Source organism: Phyllobates terribilis, unplaced genomic scaffold (assembly GCF_046119375.1).
Source record: "Phyllobates terribilis strain yellow unplaced genomic scaffold, ASM4611937v1 Scaffold_3__8_contigs__length_932513732, whole genome shotgun sequence".
NCBI classification, from domain to species: domain Eukaryota; kingdom Metazoa; phylum Chordata; class Amphibia; order Anura; family Dendrobatidae; genus Phyllobates; species Phyllobates terribilis.
The window spans coordinates 139,281,998-139,307,053 of record NW_027362763.1 but is presented as its reverse complement, the minus strand read 5'-3'; the positions used below and the strand labels follow the sequence as shown (position 1 = coordinate 139,307,053).

At 45.6% G+C, this 25,056-nt stretch overlaps 1 protein-coding gene and 1 long non-coding RNA gene across 3 annotated transcripts; one reads left to right on the top strand and one right to left on the bottom strand.

Moving 5' to 3' along the window:
* Positions 1–13,521: 13,521 nt before the first annotated feature.
* On the bottom strand, positions 13,522–18,225 carry ODC1 (ornithine decarboxylase 1). Of its 2 annotated transcripts, XM_073674159.1 has the most exons (11): positions 18,031–18,225; positions 17,028–17,174; positions 16,798–16,940; positions 16,533–16,706; positions 15,985–16,157; positions 15,642–15,776; positions 15,363–15,528; positions 15,073–15,235; positions 14,873–14,988; positions 14,052–14,266; positions 13,522–13,957 (listed from the first exon to the last, which is right to left on the bottom strand). In XM_073674159.1, the coding sequence occupies exons 3-11, from the start codon at positions 16,897–16,899 to the stop codon at positions 13,819–13,821; spliced, it is 1,383 nt and encodes a 460-aa protein (XP_073530260.1). In that variant the 5' UTR covers positions 16,900–16,940; positions 17,028–17,174; positions 18,031–18,225; the 3' UTR covers positions 13,522–13,818. The 2 variants fall into 2 exon arrangements, with proteins under 2 accessions (XP_073530260.1, XP_073530259.1); XM_073674158.1 differs by having other exon boundaries at positions 14,873–15,235.
* On the top strand, positions 18,037–24,188 carry LOC141258911 (uncharacterized). Its single transcript, XR_012318346.1, has 3 exons — positions 18,037–18,397; positions 22,805–22,873; positions 23,186–24,188. It is a non-coding gene; the product is annotated as an uncharacterized lncRNA (long non-coding RNA).
* The last annotated feature ends 868 nt before the right edge of the window (positions 24,189–25,056 follow it).

Here is a 25,056-nt window from a genome sequence, read left to right as displayed (position 1 = left end):
GCGCTGTGCTTGTGTGATGTTTCTGATGTGTGTACTGTGCTTGTGTGATGTGTACGATGTGTGCGCTGTGCAGGTTTGACAACAAGTACGATGTGTGTGATGTGCTTGTGTGACGTGTATGATGTGTGCGCTTTGCTTGTGTGACAGGTACGATGTGTGCTCCGCACTTGTGTGACGTGTACGATGTATGCTTTTGTGATGTGCTGTATGATGTGTGCGCTGTCCTTGTGTAACATGTATGATGTGTCATGTGTGCTGTGGTTGTGTAACACGTATATTTTTCAGCTGTGCTTGTCTGACATGCACAATGTGTGAGCTGTGCTTGTGTGACATCTGATGTGTGCACTGTGCTTGTGTAATGTGTTCGATGTGTATGAGGTGCTTGTGTGACATGTACGATGTGTGCGCTGTGCTTGTGTGATGTGTGCGCTGTGCTTGTGTGATGTGTATGATGTGTGCGCTGTGCTTGTGTGATGTGTATGATGTGTGCGCTGTGCTTGTGTGATGTGTATGATGTGTGCGCTGTGCTTGTGTGATGTGTATGATGTGTGCGCTGTGCTTGTGTGATGTGTATGATGTGTGCGCTGTGCTTGTGCGATGTGTATGATGTGTGCGCTGTGCTTGTTTGAGGTCAACTTGTGACCTGTGCTTGTGTGACGTATCTGACGTAGGCTTTTTCCTTATATGACATATACACTGTGATTTTGTGATTTGCACTCAACAGATTTTTGCTGTATGAAATATATAACTTAAAGAGATTTTCCATTTTAATATTTTTTTCATTTATTGAAAAATAATAAAATTAATTGTGTGCTGTAGTCATAATGTCACCTGTGCAGTCTGTTAATCGAAGACCAGACCCAGGGAGGATGATCAACTCTAATTTTATTATTTTTCCCTAGCGTAAGCTTATGAACTTGAAAAATTAATATGGAAAACCACAATTTCCCACACATTAGTCATAACTCTTTGTCCGCTCCTGCGTCTGTGCCTATGTAAACAGTGAAGGGCATATGGTGCTTGCAGAAGCCCACAAGTCTAGACCATCAGAGTTACAGACCTGGAGCCTCGCTTTAAGGCCATGGCTCCACTATCAGTATTTGGTCAGTATTCGGTCAGTATTTTTTCTCAGCAGTGGGAGCAAAAACCAGGAGTGGATGATAAATGCAGAATTGGTGACTTGTTCCTATTATACCTTTTCTTTGATTGTTCCTCACCTGGTTTTGGCTCCCACTCCTGAGAAAAAATACTGACCAAATACTGATAGTGGGGCCGTGACCTAAGACCTTGTGTAGAACCACATGACAAACCATCTCCTGCTACCGTGATTCTTGCTAATTTGCGAGAGCCTTGTTTGCGTTTTAGATGCCACCAGGGGGAGCTTAGGACCGTCATTCATACCTCCGACATCAAGAGCTGTAAAGTACGTCCACATGGGATGGAAAAAAGTTCCACAAATGCACCTGTGAATTGCTCATTTGCAATTGAATTCCTTATATCCAAATAACTTCTGGTAAATCAGATCATCGTTTCCCTCTTAGGGTAAGGTTAATGACTATTCATTACCCTTTTTCTGCGTCTGGAACCTAAACTAAGACTTTTATTTATCAGCACAAATAATTCTTCTAAGCTCAGTTTCACACATCTGTAAAACACAGACATTGTTCTGATTGAAAGACCCAGCCTAACTTATCCAAACCTGACTATCAGGCAGTTAGTACAGGTCAGCAGACCCAGCGGTTGGGTAAGGTCTTCCGATCTGAGCATGGTCTGTGTTTCACGGATGTGTAAAACTGGACTAAGGCTACATTGACACATTCAGACAATTCTTGATGAGAGACCCTACGGCTGCCTGCACCTGCCCTTGCTCACAGATCTCTCACTCGGATCCATGATTTCACGGATGTATTTATGGATACATGTAATTCTATGGGTCAGTGTGCTGGCTGAGAAAAAAAATTGGACAGTACATGGACTTACATGTGAATGTAGCCTTAGGCACACATTTTAGAGCAGACGGCACATGGAACCATATAGTCTCATTGATCCGTACACACAACCATTTGAAAAATATCTTCCGTCTTGTCCGGTTTAGAAATAAGACTCAGGTATTAAAGTTTATGGAGATCCATTACAAACAGATGAAAAAGTGGAAGACATCGGACCGATTCATCAAAGCTTTCACACCACAATTCTGGCGTAAAACCTTAGAAGAGTCACAAAATTTAGGCATAACTAGGAGTTGCACCAAAATTTAGCAATTTTTGGCATTCTCACACCAGTTTCTTCCATCTCCGACAAAATGGGTGACCTCTGCTAGTCAAATTCATGGCTATTCGCCATGTTCATGGCTTTCCTTTCGCCATGCCACAAATCTTATTCCAGCAGCGGCTGGGGTAGGATTTGTGGTAAGGTGCACATGTAGGCCCATACCACTCGTCTGACGCTCCTGATTCACAAACGGGTGTATGAATCTTCATGCAACAGCGGCTTCTGACCCCAGCATGTCCCCCTTATCTAGACAGTCATGAATAATAAAACCTTGCTTTCCATCTCCCCTTTTTTAACTGATTTGATCATGTATGTCTAGTTAAATAATTGTTAAATAAAATTGTTTGTCTCATTATTTGTATGGGAGTTCTCTTTTGGCTTTAGTTTAACCCCCTGCTCCTATACACTTTTTTGACCTCCTTTGGTTGTTAGTCGTGACTTGTGAATAATACTGGTCTTGATGAAACGGGCCCATACTTTAGCAGCGGGAGGTAATTATAAAAAAGCTTCTTTTCATCATAAAAACACATTGGGCTATTTTGAATCGTAGTGGAGAACCCTTTTAAGTTCTTACTTTGCTCAAGACCTGGCTGATCATCTTTTAATAAGAAGGTTCATGACTGCAGCCTCTTGATTATCCCCGAGAGTAGTCAACTTAGGCCACGGCCCCACTATCAGTATTTGGTCAGTATTTTTTCTCAGGCGTGGGAGTCAAAACCAGGAGTGGGTGATTCCCACTCCTGGCCGCTATCACTGGCCGCTCACAGGCAGAACGTGACCCCCCACTGATGTCACGTCAAGTGAGGTGTGACTCAGCGCTGGGGTCCCCCCGGTGGCGGCTAGGCTGTGGGCGGGGTTATTCCCCGCGTCACACCCAGCATCCACTGCGCGCTTTCCCAATGAATGAGGAGAGGGAGAGCGTGCGGTGGATGCCGGGTGTGATGAGCAGGGTAACCCCACCCACAACCCAACAGCCACCATGGAACGCAGAAGAGGGACCCCCGGCTGTATCCGGAATCATGATGTGACATCAGCAGAACAGCAGAGGAAGGAATTTACAAAGAAGCTTCTATTCATCATAAAAACACATTGGGCTATTTTGAATAGTAGTGGAGAACTCCTTTAAGGCTGAAATCTGAACTTTTAACGTATTGAGTTTCATCCCCTTCTGTAGACCATTTTGGAAAGTCTTGGATTTTAGCAATACCCTCAACAATCGCATACTTTTCATTACCATAAGGCACGGGAGGGATGATAAAGGTCCTGAATCAAGGGGAAACTTGAGGAGGACCAGGCAATTAACCTCTGCTGCCCAATAAGCAAAAGGTTGAAGGGTATATTTAAAAAACAGTCTCTGCCACAGAGCAGAGCCCTGCTGAATAACCTCTTCATGGACCTCCAAAACAACAGGAATAATACTGACGTATGGAGGTGGGAAGGGGCTATTTAACCTCTGTGTGTGCTGCCCCTTAGAGCTTGGAGTCAACTTCCTATGGTGCGGTCATCGAGGTTGACTTGAGAAAAAGTCACTTATTATCTAATGCTTTTTTCTAAAATGTCATCTAGAGCCAAGCTAAAGAAAAACCTAGTTTAGCTTTGGAAGCTGTTCTCTAAGGCTATGTCCACCTAAACCTTTTTTATTTTGATACTTTTTAAAAACCACATTCAAAATTGCTTCAAATACTCTTTAAGAGTTTGGGCTTTGGAGCAAATCCACTTAAAAATTCTGCTCAAAACTGCATATGAACTTAGACTAAGGGTCTTGTTTTAGATGTGTAATTCTAATGAGATCTTGTGACCAAGATGGCAGGAATATTGAGTTTAAAATGATATTGCAAGGATTAATGTCCATAAAATGCAGTGCAGTCTTCTTGGGAGATTGTAAAAATGGAAGCATTACTAAGTTCAAAGGAGAACTCAAAATACCATGACAATCCCAATTCGTTGCAGATTGCCCATGGATCTTCAGCAAAACCACAAAAACAAATCACTGCTAGGTTAGAAAGAAACTGTACAAACCTCTCTGCCTGAGGTTGGGATATACAGAAGCAGGTAGACGACCAGGCCAACAATCATCACAGACGGGGATTCTTTACTGTGTGAGCAGTGAGACTACGGAACTCTCTGCCGGAACATGTTGTAACGGTAGATTCACTAAACAAGTTACAGGAGGGCCTGAATTTATTATGCTTGCTTATATAGTGCCATCATATTCTCTAGCGCTTTTACAGACTGTCATCACTGTCACCATAGGGGCTCACAAACTAAATTCCCTATCAGTATGTTTTTGGAGCGTGGGAAGAAATCCATGGAAACATGGGGAGAACATACAAACTCTTTGCAGATGTTGTCTTTAGTGGGGTTTGAGCCCAGCACCGCAAAACAACAGTGCTAACTATTGAGCCACTGTGCTGCCTTTCATAATAAATATATATGACAGGTTATGGGTACTAGATTCTGTGATGGCACGTTTCGAAATCATCCAATTTCTTCATCAGGATAGAAACCGCAAAAAAACAAGCCGCCAAACAGCTTCATTAGTGGAAAATTAAAAAAAAAGTTATAGCTCTCAGAATATAACAATATTTTTTCTATAAAATAGTTTTTATTGTGTAGAAGCGACAAAACATAAAAAATTACATCAATGTGGCATTGCTGTAATCGTACGGACCCAAAGGTATAGAGCTGCCTTATCACTTTTTACCACATGTGGAACGGCATAAAAAAACAAAGACCAAAAAGGAATTCCTGAGTTGCTGCTTTTTGTTCAGTATGCCTGTCAAAAATCGGAATAGAAAGTGATCAAAAAATACTGTGTGTCTGAAAATGATATCAATAAAAACTCCAACTCATCCCACAAAAAACAAGCCCTCACATGACTGTCAGCAGAAATATGGAAAAATTATAGCTCTCAAATTATGGAGATGCAAAAACTTTACTTTTGTAAAAGAAAAGGCTTTTTTTTACTGTGTGACAGCAGCCAAACATAAAACACCGATATAAATCTAGTATCGCTGTAATCGCACCGACCCAAAGAATAAAGTCGTCTAGTCACTTATAGCGCACGAAGAATGGCGTAAAAAATAAATTAAACCAATACTTTACCTGCTGTTGATTTGTTCATTCTGCCTCCCAAAAATCACAGTAATGCTCTGCGCTGAGCGGTTACACCGGGGTTTCCGTGTAAATCTCTGAAATAAGTGATTCAGACGGAATTCCCGGTGGAAGATTCCTTATAGTGAGGCAGATGGAGACACTAGACGCTGTCTGGCCACTCCGTCTTTTTATTAGGAGTGGCCACAGTTTTCTGCACCTCTGAAAAGCCAGATACCGCCAAACAGAAGCCACACAGTCCAGACTAATTCTGATGCCGCATTAGTGAATGGATCCCTCCGGGGTTTCATCCAAATCACATTCCTTTTAGATTTAAATGGAAACCCAGATGTAAGTGCTGAGCGTAGAGCGCAGGATAAATGTGAACTGATCCAAAATGTTCTGTACCCCAAAATGCCACCAATAAAAGCTTCTATTCAACCCACAAAAAACAAATCCCCACTCAGGTCCATCATCTGTTAACAGACTTATAGGTGGAGTTCACATTATTGGTAGCACAAAGGCTCTGGAAAAGTGACATGGCTCCCACAAAAACAAAACCAGTGAAATCTGTGCTCCCAAATCCAAATGCCCCCTTTTTCCTGAGCCCCATAGTGTGCCTAAACTGCAATTAGCACCCACCTGTTTTTATTTCTGTAATGATGAGAGCCCACTTAATTTACAGTGTTTGTCTCTAGAAGCACGAGATGGTCACTACAATGTATGGGCACTCTAATGTACAGGCACTCTAATGTACGGGCACTGCAATGTACGTACACGTGTGTGCGTCCGCAATCGATTCCACAATTTTGCATTCCTAAAATCAAATCGCACTCCTTCCCTTCCAAGCCTTGCCATGCACCCAAACAAGAGTGGGTGTGGGGTATGCTGTGCTCATGAGAAATTGCACACCAAATTATGTGGTCCATTTTCTCCTGTCACCCATGTGAGAATGAAAAATGTGAGGGCTAAAACAACATTGTGAGAACTCGTAACTATTAATTTTCAGTCTAATGTTTTAAAATTCTGTGAAGCACCTGTGGGTTTAATATGCTCACCACTAGATAAATTCCGTGAGGGAATTGGGTGCATAGGGTGGATCGAGGATAGAGTGATGCTCTCTAAAGATAAGCTAAGGAAATCAAACGAAAGGTTTTTATTAGAAATGGAGAGGTGGTGGGCTGGATGGCTTAGGGTGCTTTCAACATTTGGTTTAGGCACCCGTTCAGTGGTCCCGTCGGGGCTTACGTCCAAACTCTGGCAAAACAGAATTTGAACGTGCGCTCTGTCGTGCATCGTTTTCAGGTATATACGCCTTACTGGGGGCGGACACACAGACGCCATTACCAAAGCTGGGTTCCTCCTCAGAACCCGATAGGGAAGCTTAGGTCCTCACTCCTGTGGTGATGTTAATGACACAGAGTCCACATACACAGATATACATACATAGGAAGAAAATCATAAAATGATTTGGTATATCCACAACTGGCTCCTAATACAGGAGCTTTGTAAAACGCAGAGGGGCCACAAGAGAGACTACATTTGAAACTACCTCTATACAAGTCATTAGTGCAGACACATCAAAGTTTGTTTTTTTTCACGACCAGTTATCAAACTTGGGCTCAGCCTGGAGAAAATAAAGGCCTAAAGGTGATGCCACTACCGTGTGTGAATAAACGAGGGACCAAAAGATCTTCAGTGATATTTGTACACCGGACTACAACAATGGAACGGACTCTCCTCTATAACTAGAGGAACGTTTCTTCCCATCACAGAAAGACATCTACTGTGAGGCAGTGGGACTACGAGTTCCCAAAATGTAAGAGCCCCAGATACAGATTATTATAGGAGCCCTGACTGCTGTAAGAGTAGTGAGAGATGGGATCCTCCGCACATGATGTACTGTTGATTCACAACAAAGCATAAAGAGGGCCGTGATACCTTCCCTGATAAACCATCACAGATTATGGGACCAGAATCTAACATGATGCTGATCAAGGAAACTAGACAGATTTCAGTATGTGGAGTCGGGAAGGATTCTTTCCCCCAACACGATTAGCATCTATCTCGTGGTATTATCTACTCCTGGAACAGTAGTATGTCAAGTTATAGGATGAACGCAATAGATATATGTCTCCCTACAACCATAACTATGAAAGAGTGCTAACTTTAGCACTTAAGGGCAGTAGCTAAATTGAGACTGCTGTTACAAACAGAAGCAATACTAAGCCAATCCAAGCATAGTTGTTCCTTCGACTAATCCTAGATGCAAAGAATGAGGCAAAAGGAAGCTGGTTCTGGGTCCAAAGACACGAGGACTCTGTAACTGAGTCGAGGCAAGAGAAAGTGTGAAGTGGTAGGCTGCGACACAAGGCATGACACCGGCGTCCCGAGGAACAAGGCGCTATAAAAGGAACAATGTACAGACTAGGGTCATTCTTGACCAGACTCAAGAGTTACAATCCAGAGGGTAATCCTTCTGAATTCAGGATAAACCTCCACCTCAAGGCTGTGTGCCCACGCTGCGCTTAAGCGTTTCCGCAGCAATTCTGCCGTGGAAACGCTTAATAAATGCTTGGTAGAAGGTCTGCCATGTTCCCCAATGATAATCTGCATGTGCTGTGCACATGCTGCGGAAGTTTCCGCAGCAGATCATTGTGGAAAAATCCACAGCACTACCATTAATTTTGCGTTATCGAGCCGCTTTCGCCACCATTGAACCGCATAATATCCGCATGACTACATGTGCACATGCAGATATTCTGCGATTCAATGTGCGGATGGTACCTGGGTTTGGAGAAGAGGCAGAAGGATGTAGTTAGCCCCAATCAGAGGTGCCCATGTCACATGACTGCAAGTTGCTGATGGGTTCACATGACAACCTGGGGTCTGCAGGAGACCCCAGGGGATCGCCAGGATGCTATGAGTACCGCCCAGTGGTCAGCACTCATAGCAAGTGAGCATTTCTGCTATACATAACAGGGCTGAAGTGGCTTGAGGCAAAGACTCTACTCTTCCACCCCCCTCCCCCGTACAGCTTGAAAGAGGAGAGGGAAGGCCGAGATATCCTGTGGAGCTTCGTGGTATCCTCACTCTAGGTGCAACCTCATGTGACTATACCCTGTAAGGACAGGGAAATCACTGGATGGGCCTTTTAACCTGTCCTGTTATAGGTTAAGGAAGGACTACCTCCAATGGTGATGTCCAGATGGATGTATTGGAAATCTATAATAAATTGGGTACAGTAGTACAATGCAGGCTGTGCTGAATATTTTTTCATACAAATTTGGATAAGTTATGAAATGCCCTTTAAGTGTCTGTCCCTGATCTAAGGACCTGGGCTTTTAGTTGAGATGAATCTGTAGAGTCAAAAGTTTGGCTTACCAACTTCACAGTGTAGCGCCCCGAGGGTTCGGTCGCTACAGAGGTATTGCATCTCAACCAGATGTGCGATATCTCACTTCCAGGTAAGGATGGAGTATGGCTCAGGACCCCGACACCTGCATGCATTACACCACATTTCCGGGGGCAGGGCGACCGATATGCTCCAAGTAGAGCACGACAGTCCCTGTCCCTGGCTGGAGTGGGGGGAGGGAACACCGAGGAAGGGGGGACCCTGTTGTGCATAGGAGGGAGAGGGCAGTTCCTGGGTGCACTTAGAGGGAGGTATAAAAGGTGGGCACCATCTTAGTTCAGGGGAGTCCAGTCAGAGGAGGAGACAGGGAGCAGAGGCTCAGTCCGAGTTCTGCTCCGCAGGCAGGCCGGAGAGAGCGGCCGGAGCCTGGAGGAAGGAGAAGGAAGGAAGGGGAGCGGAGGAGGCTCCAGGAACAAGGAACGAAGGGACCCCAGGGGTGTGGACCGGCGAGTCGCCACCACACGCCCGAATCTACCGGTCAGGCCAAAGGGGGAGACCGGTCCCCGAAGCTAGTGGAGGCGGGGAACTACCCTCAGCTAGAAACCGGAGGCTGTGACATTTTATGTGGCGCAGCCCCTCGCTACACCTGCTAGGAAGGCACCACATAGGGTCAGGGAAACGGCACCAAGGTTTACCAGAGAAGGCCCGAGGCAGCCGGACAGAAGCAAGGTCACTGGCAGGGTATGACAGGCCAGAGAAAGGACACACAAAGGGGGTCCTGTGAAACGCTCCAAAGTTATCTGGAAGTAGGCCGAGCCCCTCACCTGGTGAACACAGTGACGTGGGACGTTATGACCAGCTGTAGTAACGTGGATAAAGAACTGTGAGTAAATACCCTGGACTGCATTACAGGACTCTGTGTCGTTACTGCTGCTCCCACGCGCCATCACCCCCAGCATCCACACTTGCTGCCCTGAGGCTATACTCCTCCGGTGGGGAGTTATACTACCCTCTGCTGCACCCTCAACACCAGCCTCAGCGGTCTGCCCTGCAGCGGCGGTTCACTCTGACCGCAATCCACGGGTGGCGTAGTCGGACATTCAGCATATAGACTGCCATTTGGGTTGACCACCCTGAGCCACGGGATCGGGTCCCCGCCACACAAGGACTACAACCCCCAGCATCCACAAAAGGTCCGGTTCTGGGTATCCCCACACACACACGGTCCAGGGGGCGCGTCAACTTTTGGCGTAGTCGGCAGGATTTCGTGCCCGCAACCACCGGGTACTGCGTGCCTGAAAGACTGTTTTACTGTATTGAATGTGGTGCCCACCCCAGCAGAACGGACGCCATTATGTGCGCGCCAAAAGACAACAAGAAGCCACCTCCCATCGTGGGTCAGGTCCCAGAATGGTGCCAAAGAAGGAGCCCACCCCCAACAGCCTTGAGTGCGGCTGTAGAGATGTCCATCAATGTGGGGGGGCGGCCCCTGAGAGTGATTGTCAGCAGGTTGCCCCGGGACCACCCCCAACAGGGGCGGAAGGAGAAGGAAACCGGGGGGCAGGGTGTGGTTTGGATCAGTCTTGGCAGACCACACCCGGAGATGGCGAGCAGCACCGACTCCAGCACCCTGATGGGTGGCCTGCTGCAGGCCGAGGCGGTCCCGTACAGCCTCACGGAGCTGATTGCTCAGCTCCCTGGAGAAGACCCGGAGTTCATTCGGACTGCACTGGAGGATCTGGACCGGAGGATGGTCCACGTGCAGCGGGAGGCCATAGCGGGATGGAGAGAGGAGATGGCCCGGCAGGTCGCGGCCCGGCATCAAGTGACGCCGCCAGCACCGGACAGCGAGCCAGCGCCTGAGGACGAGGAGCGGAGGCCGGGAGCCGAGAACAGCACAGCCCTGGAAGCAGGTAAGGGGGACACCCCTGCCACCAGCCCTGATGCTACAGACCTGCCTCTGGACCCCGTCATGGAGCCAGACGTCCCGTGAGTCACTGCGCCTCCTTCGCTCCCGCCGCCGGCATCTAGGCCCCAAGCTGTGAACACAGTCGCCGGACCACGGCCCAGGCCGTGCCCCCTGACCCCGGGTGCGGTCGGAAGCGGCCCGCTCCAGGCCCGGTCGCAAGGCCTGATCTCCCCAGGCGCCTTCCAGCAGCGTGCGCCCCCGGTCCCAACACTGCCACCCCTAGGGACCGATTTATACAGCCAGCTCGCCGGACCCGAAGGAGAGCCGGTCCCACTTCCAAGCTGATGGGTTCACCCTTGTCTCTGGAGGGACCTGTCCGCAGGGGCCGAGGTCCCGCTTGCTCCGCTCCTGTCCACTTCACCGCAAGTCACCAGCCCCCGGAGGAAGAGGTCCAGAGAGTGGGACCAGACCGGGGAGGACCTAATGGGGTTTTCACAGGAGACGAGGGCGGCCGCAGCTCGCAGGCGGGAGTTCTGTCAGCGGGAAATAAGGCAGCTGGAGAAGGAGGAGCAGACGTGGCGCCAGAAAAGGGAGCAGCTGCAGGCCCGGAGGAGAAGATGCGGACCCACCGAAACCCCCAAGCTGCACGCGATCCCAAAATTACCGGGACCGTGGTTAAGTTCCATCAAGAGAAGGGGTGGGGGTTCATCTGGGACCCCACCACAGCCACAGACCTCTATGTTGACAGGAGGGATGTGGAGGGTCACCTGCCAGCGGGTCACCCGAAACGGGAGCTGCTCTCGGGAGATCGGGTAACATACACCCTACATAGAGTACTGCAAGGGTGGTACGCCCTCAATGTGTGGAGGGTAGAGAAAGAACACTACCCCGAACCCTACTACCCAGAGGACCCGGACGGGTCTGAAGAGTATGGTGAGGAGGAGCAGCATCCACAAGGAGGACATCGCTATTGATGAGCGATAGCCTAACTGTATATAGTTACCCGCCTGGGTGAAAAAAAAAAAAAAAAAAAAAAGAAAAAGAGTTTCAGGACACACCATTTCTCAGATTATAAGAAGTTTACCCAGTTAGGGGTTGTTGTTCGTTAGTTTTATTAAAGTTACCCAAAAAGGGTCTGTGAATTATCCAGCTGAGGACTGAGAGCAGCCAATCCATGTAAGTAGTTGCACTTCCTAAAGTGCCCTCTACTGGTTTCATAAACGTTGCAACCAGGTAAGGATGGAGTGTGGATCAGGACCCCGACACCTGCATGCATTACACCACATTTCCAGGGAGCAGCGTGATCGATATGCTCTAAGTAGAGCATGACAGTCCCTGTCCCTGGCTGGAGTGAGGGGGGGGGGGGGGGGACACCGAGGAAGGGGGGACCCTGTTGTTGTGCATAGGAGGGAGAGGGCAGTTCCTGGGTGCACGAAGGAGGTATAAAAGGTGGGCACCATCTTAGTTCAGGGGAGTCCAGTCAGAGGAGGAGACAGGGAGCAGAGGCTCAGTCCGAGGCTCAGTCAGGCCAAAGGGGGAGACCGGTCCCTGGAGCTAGTGGAGGCAGGGAACTACCCTCAGCTAGAAACCAGAGGCTGTGACATTTTATGTGGCACAGCCCCTCGCTACACCCGCTAGGAAGGCACCACATTGGTGCAGTTTCCCTGACCCTAGGTTTACCAGAGAAGGCCTGAGGCAGCCAGACAGAAGCAAGGTCACTGGCAGGGTATGACAGGCCATGACCGGCCAGAGAAAGGACACACAAAGGGGGTCCTGTGAAACGCTCCAAAGTTATCTGGAAGTAGGCCGAGCCCCTCACCTGGTGAACACAGTGACGTGGGACGTTATGACCAGCTGTAGTAACGTGGATAAAGAACTGAGTAAATACCCTGGGGACTGCATTACAGGACTCTGTCGTTACTGCTACCATGCGCCATCACCCCCAGCATCCACACTTGCTGCCCTGAGGCTATACTCCTCCCGTGGGGAGTTATGCTACGCTCTGCTGCACCCTCAACACCAGCCTCAGCGGTCTGCCCTGCAGCGGCAGTTCACTCTGACCGCAATCCACGGGTGGCGTAGTTGGACATTCAGCATATAGACTGCCATTTGGGTTGACCACCCTGAGCCATGGGACCAGGTCCCTGCCACGCAAGGACTACAACCCCCAGCATCCACAATAGGTCTGGTTCTGGGTATCCCCACACACACACATGGCCCAGGGGGCGTGTCAACAGCACCTGCTGTCAGGTAACATACCCGGTCGTTACCAACACTGGCTTCATCACCAGACCACCTAATAGATGTGTGGCTCCTTACTCTTGTGATGCTGATGTTAGAGGGAGTTTGAACTATGGTAATGATGAAAGCAGCCTGAATAAATGCATTTACAATTGGTGGTGGCACAAGTTTTTTTTGTTAACCGACAGGTTATCATACTTGGGACTCACTCAGCTTGCAAAAACAAAAGATGACCATTCTACAGTGAAAGTGAGGGAAAAGCACGATATCCTTCCAAAGATTTTTTTAACACCTAGTCTGCAAGTGGCCATAGTGTATATCTAAAGGAAAGCAAGCTTTTCTAATAAGAGGGTAATTCTTTACTGTAAGAGCAGTGAGATTGTGAAACAGTCACATGATGTTGTAAAGTTTGATTCGTGACAGTTCGAGGACGGCCTGTATGCCCTTCTTGATTAGATTGTGATGGGAGTGTTGATCCTGGAAGCCAGTGATTGCATATGTGGCGTAAAGAAGGATCTTTTCCTCCAATATGGGGAAAGTTGAACATTTGCCCCATGGGTGTTTTTTTACTCTTCTCCCAGTAGTAAGATGTAATCACCATGTTTTGCACATTAGGTTTGTCATTTAGTGACTTAAAGATAACAGAAGTGCAAAAATTTTAAATATTCTTTATTTGTAAAATGGGTTAAACAAGAAGAGGACAGTCTGCCAGTACACAAGCTAAAATGCTTGGTGACAGCAATGTCTCTAATACAACTGAAAAGAATTAAAAAAAAGAAAAGTTTCCATAGGAACACAGATAATTGTGACCCCATCTCATAGTCATCCATTTTGTTGCATTAATGCTGAACGTTTAACTCTACAAAACAAAGTTAAGTTATGGTCCCAAATAACTACAGCTACATATAGTAACTAAACCTACCTACAGCAGTTAAATAGAAAAAAAACTTTATACATTGACGCTCGCTGAAGTACAGGCTGTGGTACTCAGCTCTTTCCCACTCTCCTGGGCACAAGACACATGAAGCGCGCTCGACTCTGGAACCTCAGGAACAATCCCATGCTCTTTGATATCATGCATCAGTTGCCTGAAAAGGTAGTAAAGGAGAAAGTTACTACCAGCAGCAAGCCAGCTCAGAAAGCAAACCAACATTTGTTTCTCGTTCGAGCGCCATTTCTTACCAGTATGGCCTGGACATCACATAGAAGAGCGATGGTCTCTGGAATCCATTGAATGTTGAGGATGCAGCTACAGTGTAAGCTCCCATGTTCTCAAACAGCATCCAGTCTCCAACCTGCAACTCCGGTAGGTCAAATCGCTCGACGATACGATCCAGGCCGTCACACGTTGGTCCCCAAATGCTGCTAGAGTAGTATTTTTCATCCATTTTAGGCTTCTGTAGTGATAAAGATGCGTTTTTAGGCCACAGATTAATCTTCATCTTGGCAATTGCCCAACAGTAAAGTAGGAAACGTGAAGCTATGTTGTATGGCCTTATGCTACCCTACTTTAATCCAGAGATTACAAGAGTAAATCTTCGTTAGCTACATGCATTCAATAAGTCATTTAGTCCAATTCAGACCCATTTATTAGAGTCACAAAGCAACCAGTAGTCACAATTATGCTCCTGCAAGATTAAAAGGAAACATGAGGCTTTGATACCTCAACCTAAAAGGATGTATGTAGAGGTGATCATGCAGAGTAAAGTTGTACCTTGATGTTTGATAAATCCAAGATTGAAATTGTAGGTAAACAAAGGGTGGGACATCTACTACCCTATACCCCACCATCCGTTTGTCTGGCAGGGAAAAGGGACGAAGGAAGGAGCGCTGTAAGTGCAGTGTCCCACACTGAAGCACTTGCAGCTCCTTTACCTATGATTTTAATGATAAAGGTATGGATTTACCCAGCATGACAGTGCCTGTACATACATGCCATGAGGATTTTAAGCTGTATTTATTTCTCCTGAAACAGCACATCTGCTAATGCAGCTCTTAATTACCTTCTGTAAGACAGGCTTCACATGAGCATGGTCATACAAGATGCAGTTGAAAGATCCATAGACGCCATCGTTGACATAATACATAAGCGTTTTGTCACAGCTAGAGTCATCTTCATCTGAAATGGATACAGTATTGTTACATCGGCTTGGAGTTTGGGATTTTTTGCTTTTTTGTAAAAACGTTAAACCTTCACACATACCATCAGATCCAGTCTGTTCAGTCACCATAACCTTCTTTGCAATGATATTGACAGCGAGGGTGAAGGCTGATGCCACGTAGTATCTTCCAGGTTCTGCAATGATTTTCACTTTGGAATCAACTGGGAAGTATTTGTCTAGAGCCGGGTTTATTACAGAGGTTACCTATAAGGAAATACGATGCACAGGGTCATGACAGACCAAACACCACTTTACATTTGACCTCCAATATTATTTACAGGGTATAGACTGACCCAATAACTTGCGGACAAGTCTCCAGATATAATCTTACCTCCTCAAACTTGAGCTTGACATCTTCAGATCCAGGAAATCCTCCACCGATGTCAAGTAAGTGCATATTGAACCCAAGCTCTTCTCCCATATCAAAGACGCATCGGGCATCAGAAACCGCTTGAACAAATGTCTGAGGGTCTGTGCACCCACTGCCAACATGGAAGCTAGTTGGGAGAAAAAGCAAGATTTGGTTACAACCATTAATATACAAGTACATAAATCCAAGCCTACAGCCAGGAGCATGCAGTGGTACATTATTCTAGAATTAAACCCTTACCTTACACCAATGATCTCCACATTGAGCTCCTTTGCACGTTCCAGAAGAGTCCGACTCATTTTAAGAGTGGCTCCAAACTTTACACTCAGTCGACACACCGCTTTGGAGTCATCGGTGGCGATTCGCAGAACAAGCCTGAAAAGAAAAAAAAAAAAAAGACTTTTATACCAACAGAAACAATGGGCCAATGTGGCAACAGATGCAGAACTAAGGAGCTGGTGGCTTAGGAGAATTTTTTTTTTTGTATGTTGTACCAGGCCACATAGTTGTGGTACTAAACTATTGCAGTATAAAGCAGATATCGCAGTGGTACGAGAGGCTTTGGGCAGTACAATACACTTACTTGGCATTGGGATGGTTTCTTGCCACTTTCATTAGTTCCACTTCACTGTCAAAGGTCATTTTCTCCACACCGCTGCTAGCAGCATACTTGATCTGGGAAACTTGTTTGCAGGGGTTGGCATAGATAATCCTCTCGGGTGGAACGCCAATACTTTGGACAAGTTGTATTTCAGTCTGGAAAAACAGAAAACTTAGTCTACGAAGACTCAAATTGTTTAAATATATGCCCCAAAACCATAAACTATGTCTAAAACCAGAAGGACTAGTACAACAGCTATTATCCATGACTGGTGAAGCAGTTAACAGCCTTGGAAAGGGGAAGACTTGCTGAAATGAATATTTTGCTTTGCTAAAAGTTTGGATGGCCTTGAAGGGGTAATCAAGTACCACATCAGGTTTGCAGGTTAAAGACAATAGTGGGTACAAATAATGCAAGCTCCAGGTATCAAACACCTGTCCCATATTGGAGAACATTAGCGGGAAGATCAGTAAATGTCATTATCCACTCATTCACCTCCTGATGGAAGGATAACTCCTTTAAATCCTTACCTTGCTGGCACAGTCAAATCCAGCCCCCAAGATGGACAGGGTCTTCACAATGGCCTTGCTATCATTGCATTTAACAGCATAAAATGGAGTGACTCGGGGGAGCGCTTTAAACCACCGAACATGCTTCTTCACAATATCCCCGAGGTCAGCCACATAAAAGGCATCCTTGTCGTCCTAAAATATAACACCGGATCAGCGATATAGAAACTATGGATAGTCATGGCATAAACACCCCCCACCCTCCTCTATGAACTCTCAAACTTACAGATAACGACACTTCGTTGATCTTCTGCTCCAGGACATCGCGAGCAGAGAAGCCTTCCTCGAGGAAGCTAAAGTCAAAGTCTTCGTTGCTGAAGCTGTTCATTGTCTCAACGTAATAAGATCACAAGACGAGAATGCAACAAACTGAATAAAAAGGCAAAAGACACTGGTTACAAACTCCATCACAAAGCGGGGCAGAAAAACAAAAACTGCTCATCAGCTGTCACTTACATGGACAAGTTAGAGATGGGGTTTATTACAAAGAGGGACTCAGCTTTGCACCCAAGGAGGCTCTCCGGTGAAATAGAAGCCTGGTAAGTATAAAACTAGCCCTACGCTCTCAAAAGAGCCGTTCTTTACTGCTGTGCTGCTGGCGTTCTGCAAGAGGAAGAAAAAAGTCATTAGTCATCACACATCTTCTCGTTACTTATTAATCAGTTACGATCACTAGGGGAAAAAAAAAAAGATTTTGAAACTAGATCCACTGCGTCATCATGCACCCAACCCATTCCATGAATGAGAGGCTCCATCCACCTACACAGAAAGCTGCCTCGTGTCACTAGCCGGCAGGGAGGGTCCTCGGCTGCCCAATCAGCGCCCATACCGGCAGCCGCCACCACCCGCTGCACCCAGCACTTGACAGCATGAGATAGACTATCAGAGAAGATCCAAGATCACCGTACAGCTCCAGATACAGACTTAAAGAGGTCATCCAGAAATGGAAAAACATGGCTGCTTCCTGTCCATAGCTTACACCTGACATTGCAGATCACATCCATTCAGAGTTGTATACCAGACATGACCCATGCTCAGTGGAGGCTTATCACAGAAAGAAAGCAGCCATTTTATTTTAGTTTTGAACAACCCCTTTAAAAGAAGAAGACACCCTTAACAGTTGTAAAACATGATCCCCTGTCCTCAGTGCCCAGGAATCCCCTTATTAAATGTCCAACATGTCATATGCTGGCTCCTTAGGTCAGGTCTCAACTATTTGGGGATACTGGACATAAGAAAACGTTTCCTGGGGTCAAACAAGTCGAGATAGTCACGATACAAGTCCCCCATCCCCCACCTCATTCATCAGCCACGTGTGCAGCACCTGCTCTCCAGTAAGAGCTTGTTAAAAGATATAAACTACGGAACGCAAAAAGGTATAAAAGTGCTCAAATCGCGCACCGCATGTGTCTCCCTAGTAACATAAAGACCCCCTCAAACGCTGTTAGGTAAAACTTACCTTAAAAAGCATTTACGAAATCTGTACCCATCGAGGCACCAAATGCCCAGAAGAGAAGAAATATAGCCACGAGGAGAACAGACACAAAATATAGCCGGATAGACCCGTACGAACCGACCGCACACTCCTCGCCGCCCGCGAACCTGACACTGACTGAAATGAAGAAGCTAGCGCTCGCTGCCTTATATAGACCGGCCTGCGTTGTCAAGGCGACGCGCCAGCTCAAACCAGCGCTGATCGGTTTACTCCAGGAGTCAGTCCGAGCGCGCTTGGCGCGCAGCCACTCGCCTATTGTGACGTCACCGCCCGGCCGTGGTCACCGGCAGGAAGAAGTGATGGAGGCGATATCTGTGTGTACAGAGCCGAAGTGTGTGGTAAAAGTGTGTGCGATCCGGATGGGGAGCATCATATATACAGATATATGTGTATATTACAGTGTGTGCGGCTCTACAGACTGCATATAGCAGAAGGGATAGCTCTGCACACACGATAATGGTCATGTGATGGAAACCAATTCTATTGTGAAACTTTTCCTGTCAGAAGTTCAGGAAAGTTTTATCAGAGACCAGGAAAAAAAATAACAAAATGGCATAAGCATGACTGGAAATTGCCGTTTTCAGGCGAAGTCTCGAGACGCTGATGTCCGAAGCGGCCGCGGGTGACCTGACAGACTCAGCCTAGCGGGCATGTAGGAGACGCGCGGCCGCTCCGGACATCCTGGTCCCATAGTCTTCCCATGATTGTCAGATATTGGAAACTGGCCTAAGGCGCTGTTCACACACTGCATTCGGTGTATTTTCGCTGCCATTCTTCACAACTCCTTCACGCAGTGTTTTTGGAATCAGAAGCTGGCGTAAATCATAGAATCATAGAATGGTAGAGTTGGAAGGGACCTCCTGGGTCATCTGGTCCAACCCCCTGCTCAAAGCAGGATTCACTAGATCATCTCAGACAGATGTCTGTCCAGCCTCTGTTTGAAGACGTCCATTGAAGGAGAACTCACCACCTCTCGTGGCAGCCTGTTCCACTCATTAATCACCCTAACTGTCAAAAAGTTTTTTCTAATATCTAATCTGTGTCTCCTCCCATTCAGTTTCATCCCATTGCTTCTAGTCTTTCCTTGTGCAAATGAGAATAAAGATGATCCTTCTACAATGTGACAGCCCTTGACATATTTGTAGACAGCTATTAAGTCTCCTCTCAGTCTTCTTTTTTGCAAGCTAAACATTCCCAAATCCTGCAACCGTTCCTCATAGGACATGGTTTGCAGACCAGTCACCATTCTGGTCGCTCTTCTCTGAACTTGCTCCAGTTTGTCTATGTCTTTTTTAAAATGCGGTGCCCAAAACTGTACACAGTATTCCAGATGAGGTCTGACCAAAGAGGAGTAAAGACCGATAATGACTTCACGTGATCTAGACTGTATGCTTCTGTTAATACATCCCAGAATTGTATTTGCCTTTTTTGCTGCTGCATCACACTGTTGACTCATGTTCAGTCTATGATCTATTAGTATACCTAAGTCTTTTTCACATGTACTGTTGCTTAGCTCTATTCCTCCCATTCTGTATATGCTTTTTTCATTTTTATTGCCTAGATGTAGTACTTTGCATTTTTCCCTGTTAAAAACCATTCTGTTGGTTGCTGCCCACTGCTCCAGTTTATTTAGGTCTTTTTGAATCCTCTCTCTCTCTTCTCTAGTATTAGCTATCCCTCCTAGCTTTGTGTCATCAGCAAATTTAATCAGTTTACCCTCAATTCCTTCATCTAAATCATTGATAAAGATGTTGAACAATACAGGTCCCAGGACGGAGCCCTGTGGTACCCCACTTGAGACATTCATCCAGCTGGATGTGAAGCCATTTACAACCACCCTTTGAGTCCGATCACTAAGCCAGTTATGAATCCACCTAACAGTTGCCTGGTCCATTGCATACTTGGTCATTTTTTCAATAAGGATGATGTGAGATACTTTGTCAAATGCTTTGCTGAAGTCAAGATATACTATATCTACAGCATTTCCCTGATCCACCCAGTCAGTGATTCTGTCATAGAAGGAAATTAAGTTAGTCTGACATGACTTGTTAGTTACAAACCCATGCTGACTCTGGTTAATCACTTCATTCTTATCCATGTACTTACATACATGTTGTTTAATAATTTGTTCAAAGATCTTTCCTGGTATAGAAGTCAGACTCACCGGCCTATAGTTCCCTGGGTCCACCTTCTTCCCCTTTTTGAAGATAGGAACAACATTTGCTCTTCTCCAGTCTTCTGGGACTTCTCCTGTTCTCCAAGAATTTTCAAAGATTATGGAGAGTGGTTCTAAAATTTCTTCTACAATCTCCTTCAGTACTCTGGGGTGTAATTCATCTGGACCTGGAGACTTGAACTCATTTATGTTAGCTAAATATTCCCTCACAATCTTTCTGTTTACAGATAACTTGGATTCCTCTATTCCTTTAAAAGGACAGTGAAGATCAGTTGATGTTACATTTTCTTTCTGAGAGAAAACAGATGCAAAATAGGAATTAAAAAGTTCGGCCTTCTCAACATCCTCTCTTACCATTTCTCCATTTTCATCCTGTAAAAATCCTATAGCATCTTTGACTTTTCTTTTACTTTTGACATACCCCCAAAATCCTTTTTTATTGCTTTTGACATCTCTTGCAAGCCTTAATTCATTGTCAGCTTTAGCTAACCTGATACGTGCCCTGCAGGATCTGCAGACTGCATTATAATCTTCTTTAGATATGCCTCCCTCTTTCCATTTAATAAACATTTCTTTCTTTCTTTTTAGCATGTGTTTAAGTTCTGTGTTCATCCATCCTGGTTTCCTTAAATGCCTCCCATTCTTCCTACTTTTCGGGATTGTTAACGATTGTGCTTTGAGAATCTCATTTTTAAAAATTTCCCATCCTTCCTGGACATTTTTGTCCTTAAGGACATCCAGCCATTGGATCCCTCCTATTCTCTTTCTGAGTCTCTTAAAATCTGCCTTTCTAAAATCTAACCTTGAAGTTTGAGTCTTCACATGTCTTCCTCCTCTAGTTATCCAAAATTCTATAATAGCATGATCGCTGCCTCCTAGGGTCCCAGCCACCTTTACCTCCTCAACCATTTCCTCGATTCCCAGGACCCGTTTCAGCGGCCATGTCTGAAATCTACGGCCCGAGGACGAGAGCTGTGAGAACCGCCTCTTACCTCCCGGCATAGAATCATAGAATGGTTGAGTTGGAAGGGACCTCCTGGGTCATCTGGTCCAACCCCCTGCTCAAAGCATCCCGGACCATTCTTATAATTAGATCATGATTAAGACTAACGTCGAAACGCGTAGGTCGTAACTATTATAGTGCACCATTGCCAACCTATGGTGGAGTATCATGTTTTAAAGGCTAAATAAAAGCTAAGTTTTGCTAACTTTTTAGCAATTCCTGCTGAATCGTTTTGTATTTTTTTCTAGAACCGCCTCTTACCTCCCGGCATCCCGGACCATTCTTATAATTAGCCAGCTTGGGCACTATGTAAAACGAAATTGCACCAGGCCGGTTGATTAAAAGAAAAGCCGGCGATACAGTTCACACATTGCATTGGATGCATTTTCGCTGGCGTTCTTCTTATCTCCTACGTGCTCTGCATTTTCTTTTTTGCAGCGTTATTGGGGTCAGTGGTAGAGTTGGTACGAATCGATTCACAAGACCAGGTCCAGCGGCCACGTCTGTAATCTACGGCCGGAGGACGAGAGCTGTGAGAACCGCCTCTTACCTCCCGGCATCCCGGACCATTCTTATAATTAGCCAACTTGGCACAATGTAAAACAACTTCTTGCCAGGCCGGCTAATTAAAAGCAGAATCGGCGATACCATCAGGTAAGAGGCAGTTAGTAGGGCGCCCGTCCGCCATCCACAGATTACTAACGTGGCCGCTGGACCTGGTCTTATGAATCGATTCGCACCAACTCTAGTCAATGGTGTTTTTTTTTCTCAAAATAAATAAATTGTAAAAAAAGCAATGAAACGTATGTATATAAGTCAACACTACAAAGGTGTATAGAGGAGCTTTAGGGGGCTTTCACTTTGCGTTCAGGCACCCATTCGGTGGCCCCGTCTGGGCTTTATGTCTAAACCCCCCTGCAAAACAGGATTCGAACATATACGCCGACGAGGCCATAGACTATAATGGTGTCGGCCAAGCGAACGTGCGCTCTGCTGTGCATCATTTTCAAGCGTTTGCTGTTTGTTCACTGTAATCTATATTTGTATTTTGTATGTAAACTTTCCTCATGTACAGCACCATGGAATCAATGGTGCTCTAAAAATAAGTAATAATACTTTTCCTCTGATTATTCCACTCCTGATTTTGGCTTACAAATACTGATGCAAAATACTGACCAAATACTGAATGTGCCCTTGCTCTTCAACTCAGCCACCTGATATGTATGGGCCTTCCCAGCTCACTGGAGGCAGATGTTGGGACTATAGGGATCGGACAGTTAGATTTTAACTTCCCAATCTGTTCTTGAGGAGATAAGTGGCTTACTCTCCTTTTGCTACAGATAATACATTTCATGCATTATCAGCCAAGTGCATGCGGAATAGAGATGTTGGGAGAGATAGATTTAGGCCAAACTAGTGTTCTGCTGACAGCTATGTGATGTGCATGGTCAACTTTAGTTCCAGTGCATAGTGTATTTCTGCTAAAATGATGGAAATGCAGGATAATCGTCCACTGTGCCTCATATTTGTGTCTTTTATTATTATTTAACGGCCTTCAGCTCTGTCTCGAGCCATGGCAACTTGATGGATGAACGCTCTGTAGGAAGATCTGTCTTTCGCAAGCCTAGGTAGGTCCACAAGGGTCTTCTTGGCTGTTAGCTTGATAGTATGAAGCCATCAGGTTGCTGGTTTTCCTCTTCTCCTTGTTCCACTATTCTTCCCACTGTGATGTCCTTTTCCTGTGATTGTTATCTTTGATGTGTCCAACGTAAGCAAGTCGTAGCTTGGTGATCCTTGCTTTGAGTGATATGTCTGGCTTGATTTGTTTTAAAATTGATTTGCTTGTTCTTTTTTCCATCCATGGTATTGATAACATCCTTCTCCAGTACCACATTTCGAAGGCGTTGATTCTTCTTCTGTCTTGTTTCTTTATCGTCCAGGTTTCGCATCCATATGTTACCACAGAAATGACCAAACTATGTACGAGCCGTGTCTTCATCGCCAGTGAAATGTTCCTCGATTTGAAGACTATGCTGAGCCAGCAGGCGCGTTGTCTGGGCGTTGTGTTTGACACCAATCTCTCCTTCACCTTCCACATACAATCTCTTGCCCGCTCTTGTCACTTGCACCTGAAGAACATCTCTAGATTCCGCCCCTTTCTCACCTTGGAAACAACAAAAACCCTCACTGTTGCCCTGATCCACTCCCGCCTTGACTACTGTAACTCTCTACTAATTCGCCTCCCCCTCACTCGACTTTCCCCCCTCCAGTCCATCCTTAATGCTGCAGCCAGTGTCATCTATTTGGCTGTTCCTGAGACTCCTCCGCTCTGTGCCAGTCTTTGCACTGGCTGCCCATGAATTATAGGATCCTATTTAAATTGCTTGTTCGCACCCACAAAGCCCTCCATAGTGTGGCACCCCCCTACATCTCTTCCCTCATTTCTGTTTATCAGCCTACCCATTCTCTACGCTCCGCAAGCAACTTTCGACTAACATCCGCACTAATCCGTACCTCCCCCGGCTTCAAGACTTCTCCCGAGCTGCACCTATTCTCTGGAATGCTCTACCCCAAGAAATTAGGATGAACCACAACTTACACAGTTTTAGGCGCTCCCTAAAAACACACCTGTTTAAAGCAGCCTATCACCTTCCCTAATTGAAGTCCTTTTATATTCTTATAGCCCATCCCTTATTTCTCCAAACATAAGTCTCCACCGAACCCAAAAGCACTACAGATACTGGCTGGTGATGAGCTCATGCAGCCTTTATCTATCCCTCATCCCCTCAAGATGGCTGGACCATCCTTGTAAATAAGCCATTGTCCGTTGTGTCACCCCCACCTCATTGTAGATTGTAAGCTCTTACGAGCAGGGTCGTCATTATTTTTGCTGTAATTATTGTATTATCTTTAGCTATGTTACTTATGACTGTTGTATATGAACCTGTGAATTGTTAAGCGCTTCGGAATATGTAGGCGCTATATAAATAAAGATTATTATTATTACATTATTATTTGTCAAGTGACTTCATTGTTGATTTGCCCATAGCTATTCTCCTATTGGTTTCCAATGTCATCGCTGCATCTTGAGTGATCGTGGATCCGAGTGAGTTGAAGTTCACTTACAACTTCCAGTTTGTCGCTGTTTAGCTCACTTCTGTCCCAGTCATACTTGACAGTAGTCAATATCTTTGTCTTCTTTGTCTTGAGTAGCAGTCCCATGTTCAAGCTTTCCATTTTGACACTCCGTAATAAATCCTTCATTCCATCTAAGCTTATTTCTGTATTACGATTAGAAAAATAAGGCAAGGTTAAAAAAAATAAATAAATAAAACACTTCAAGTGTAAAGACATGATGCTACAATTGACCCTGGGATTGCCCTCGATCGGCTTCTTGCCACAGAATTGGACAGAGAGTCAGTGAGCTGCTTGTGTTTATTGTTATAAATTGTATTATTACAGGCACTAGTGTTATTACTTTAAGTACTTTTCTACATTTTAAGTTTTCCTTCTACTTTGTCCGACGTGTCTCTATTTTTATATAGAATATACAACAGATCGTGAATGTCCATCTTACATTCACCGTCGCTTTATCAGGATTATTGCTATGCTCGGGAACAGGAGGGACACCAAGAGCGCTGACTAAAGATTTCCTCTGCTTCTTTTTTCCTCTTGTTTAAAAAGAATGGTGAGTGACTCATTGAAAGTGACTGAACTATCCCGATGCTGCAGCCTCAGGGGTTTTATAATTGAATACTGTATTTATTTGTTTTGAGGATTATTTGGATGTATCCTGTTGCCTTGTGCGTTT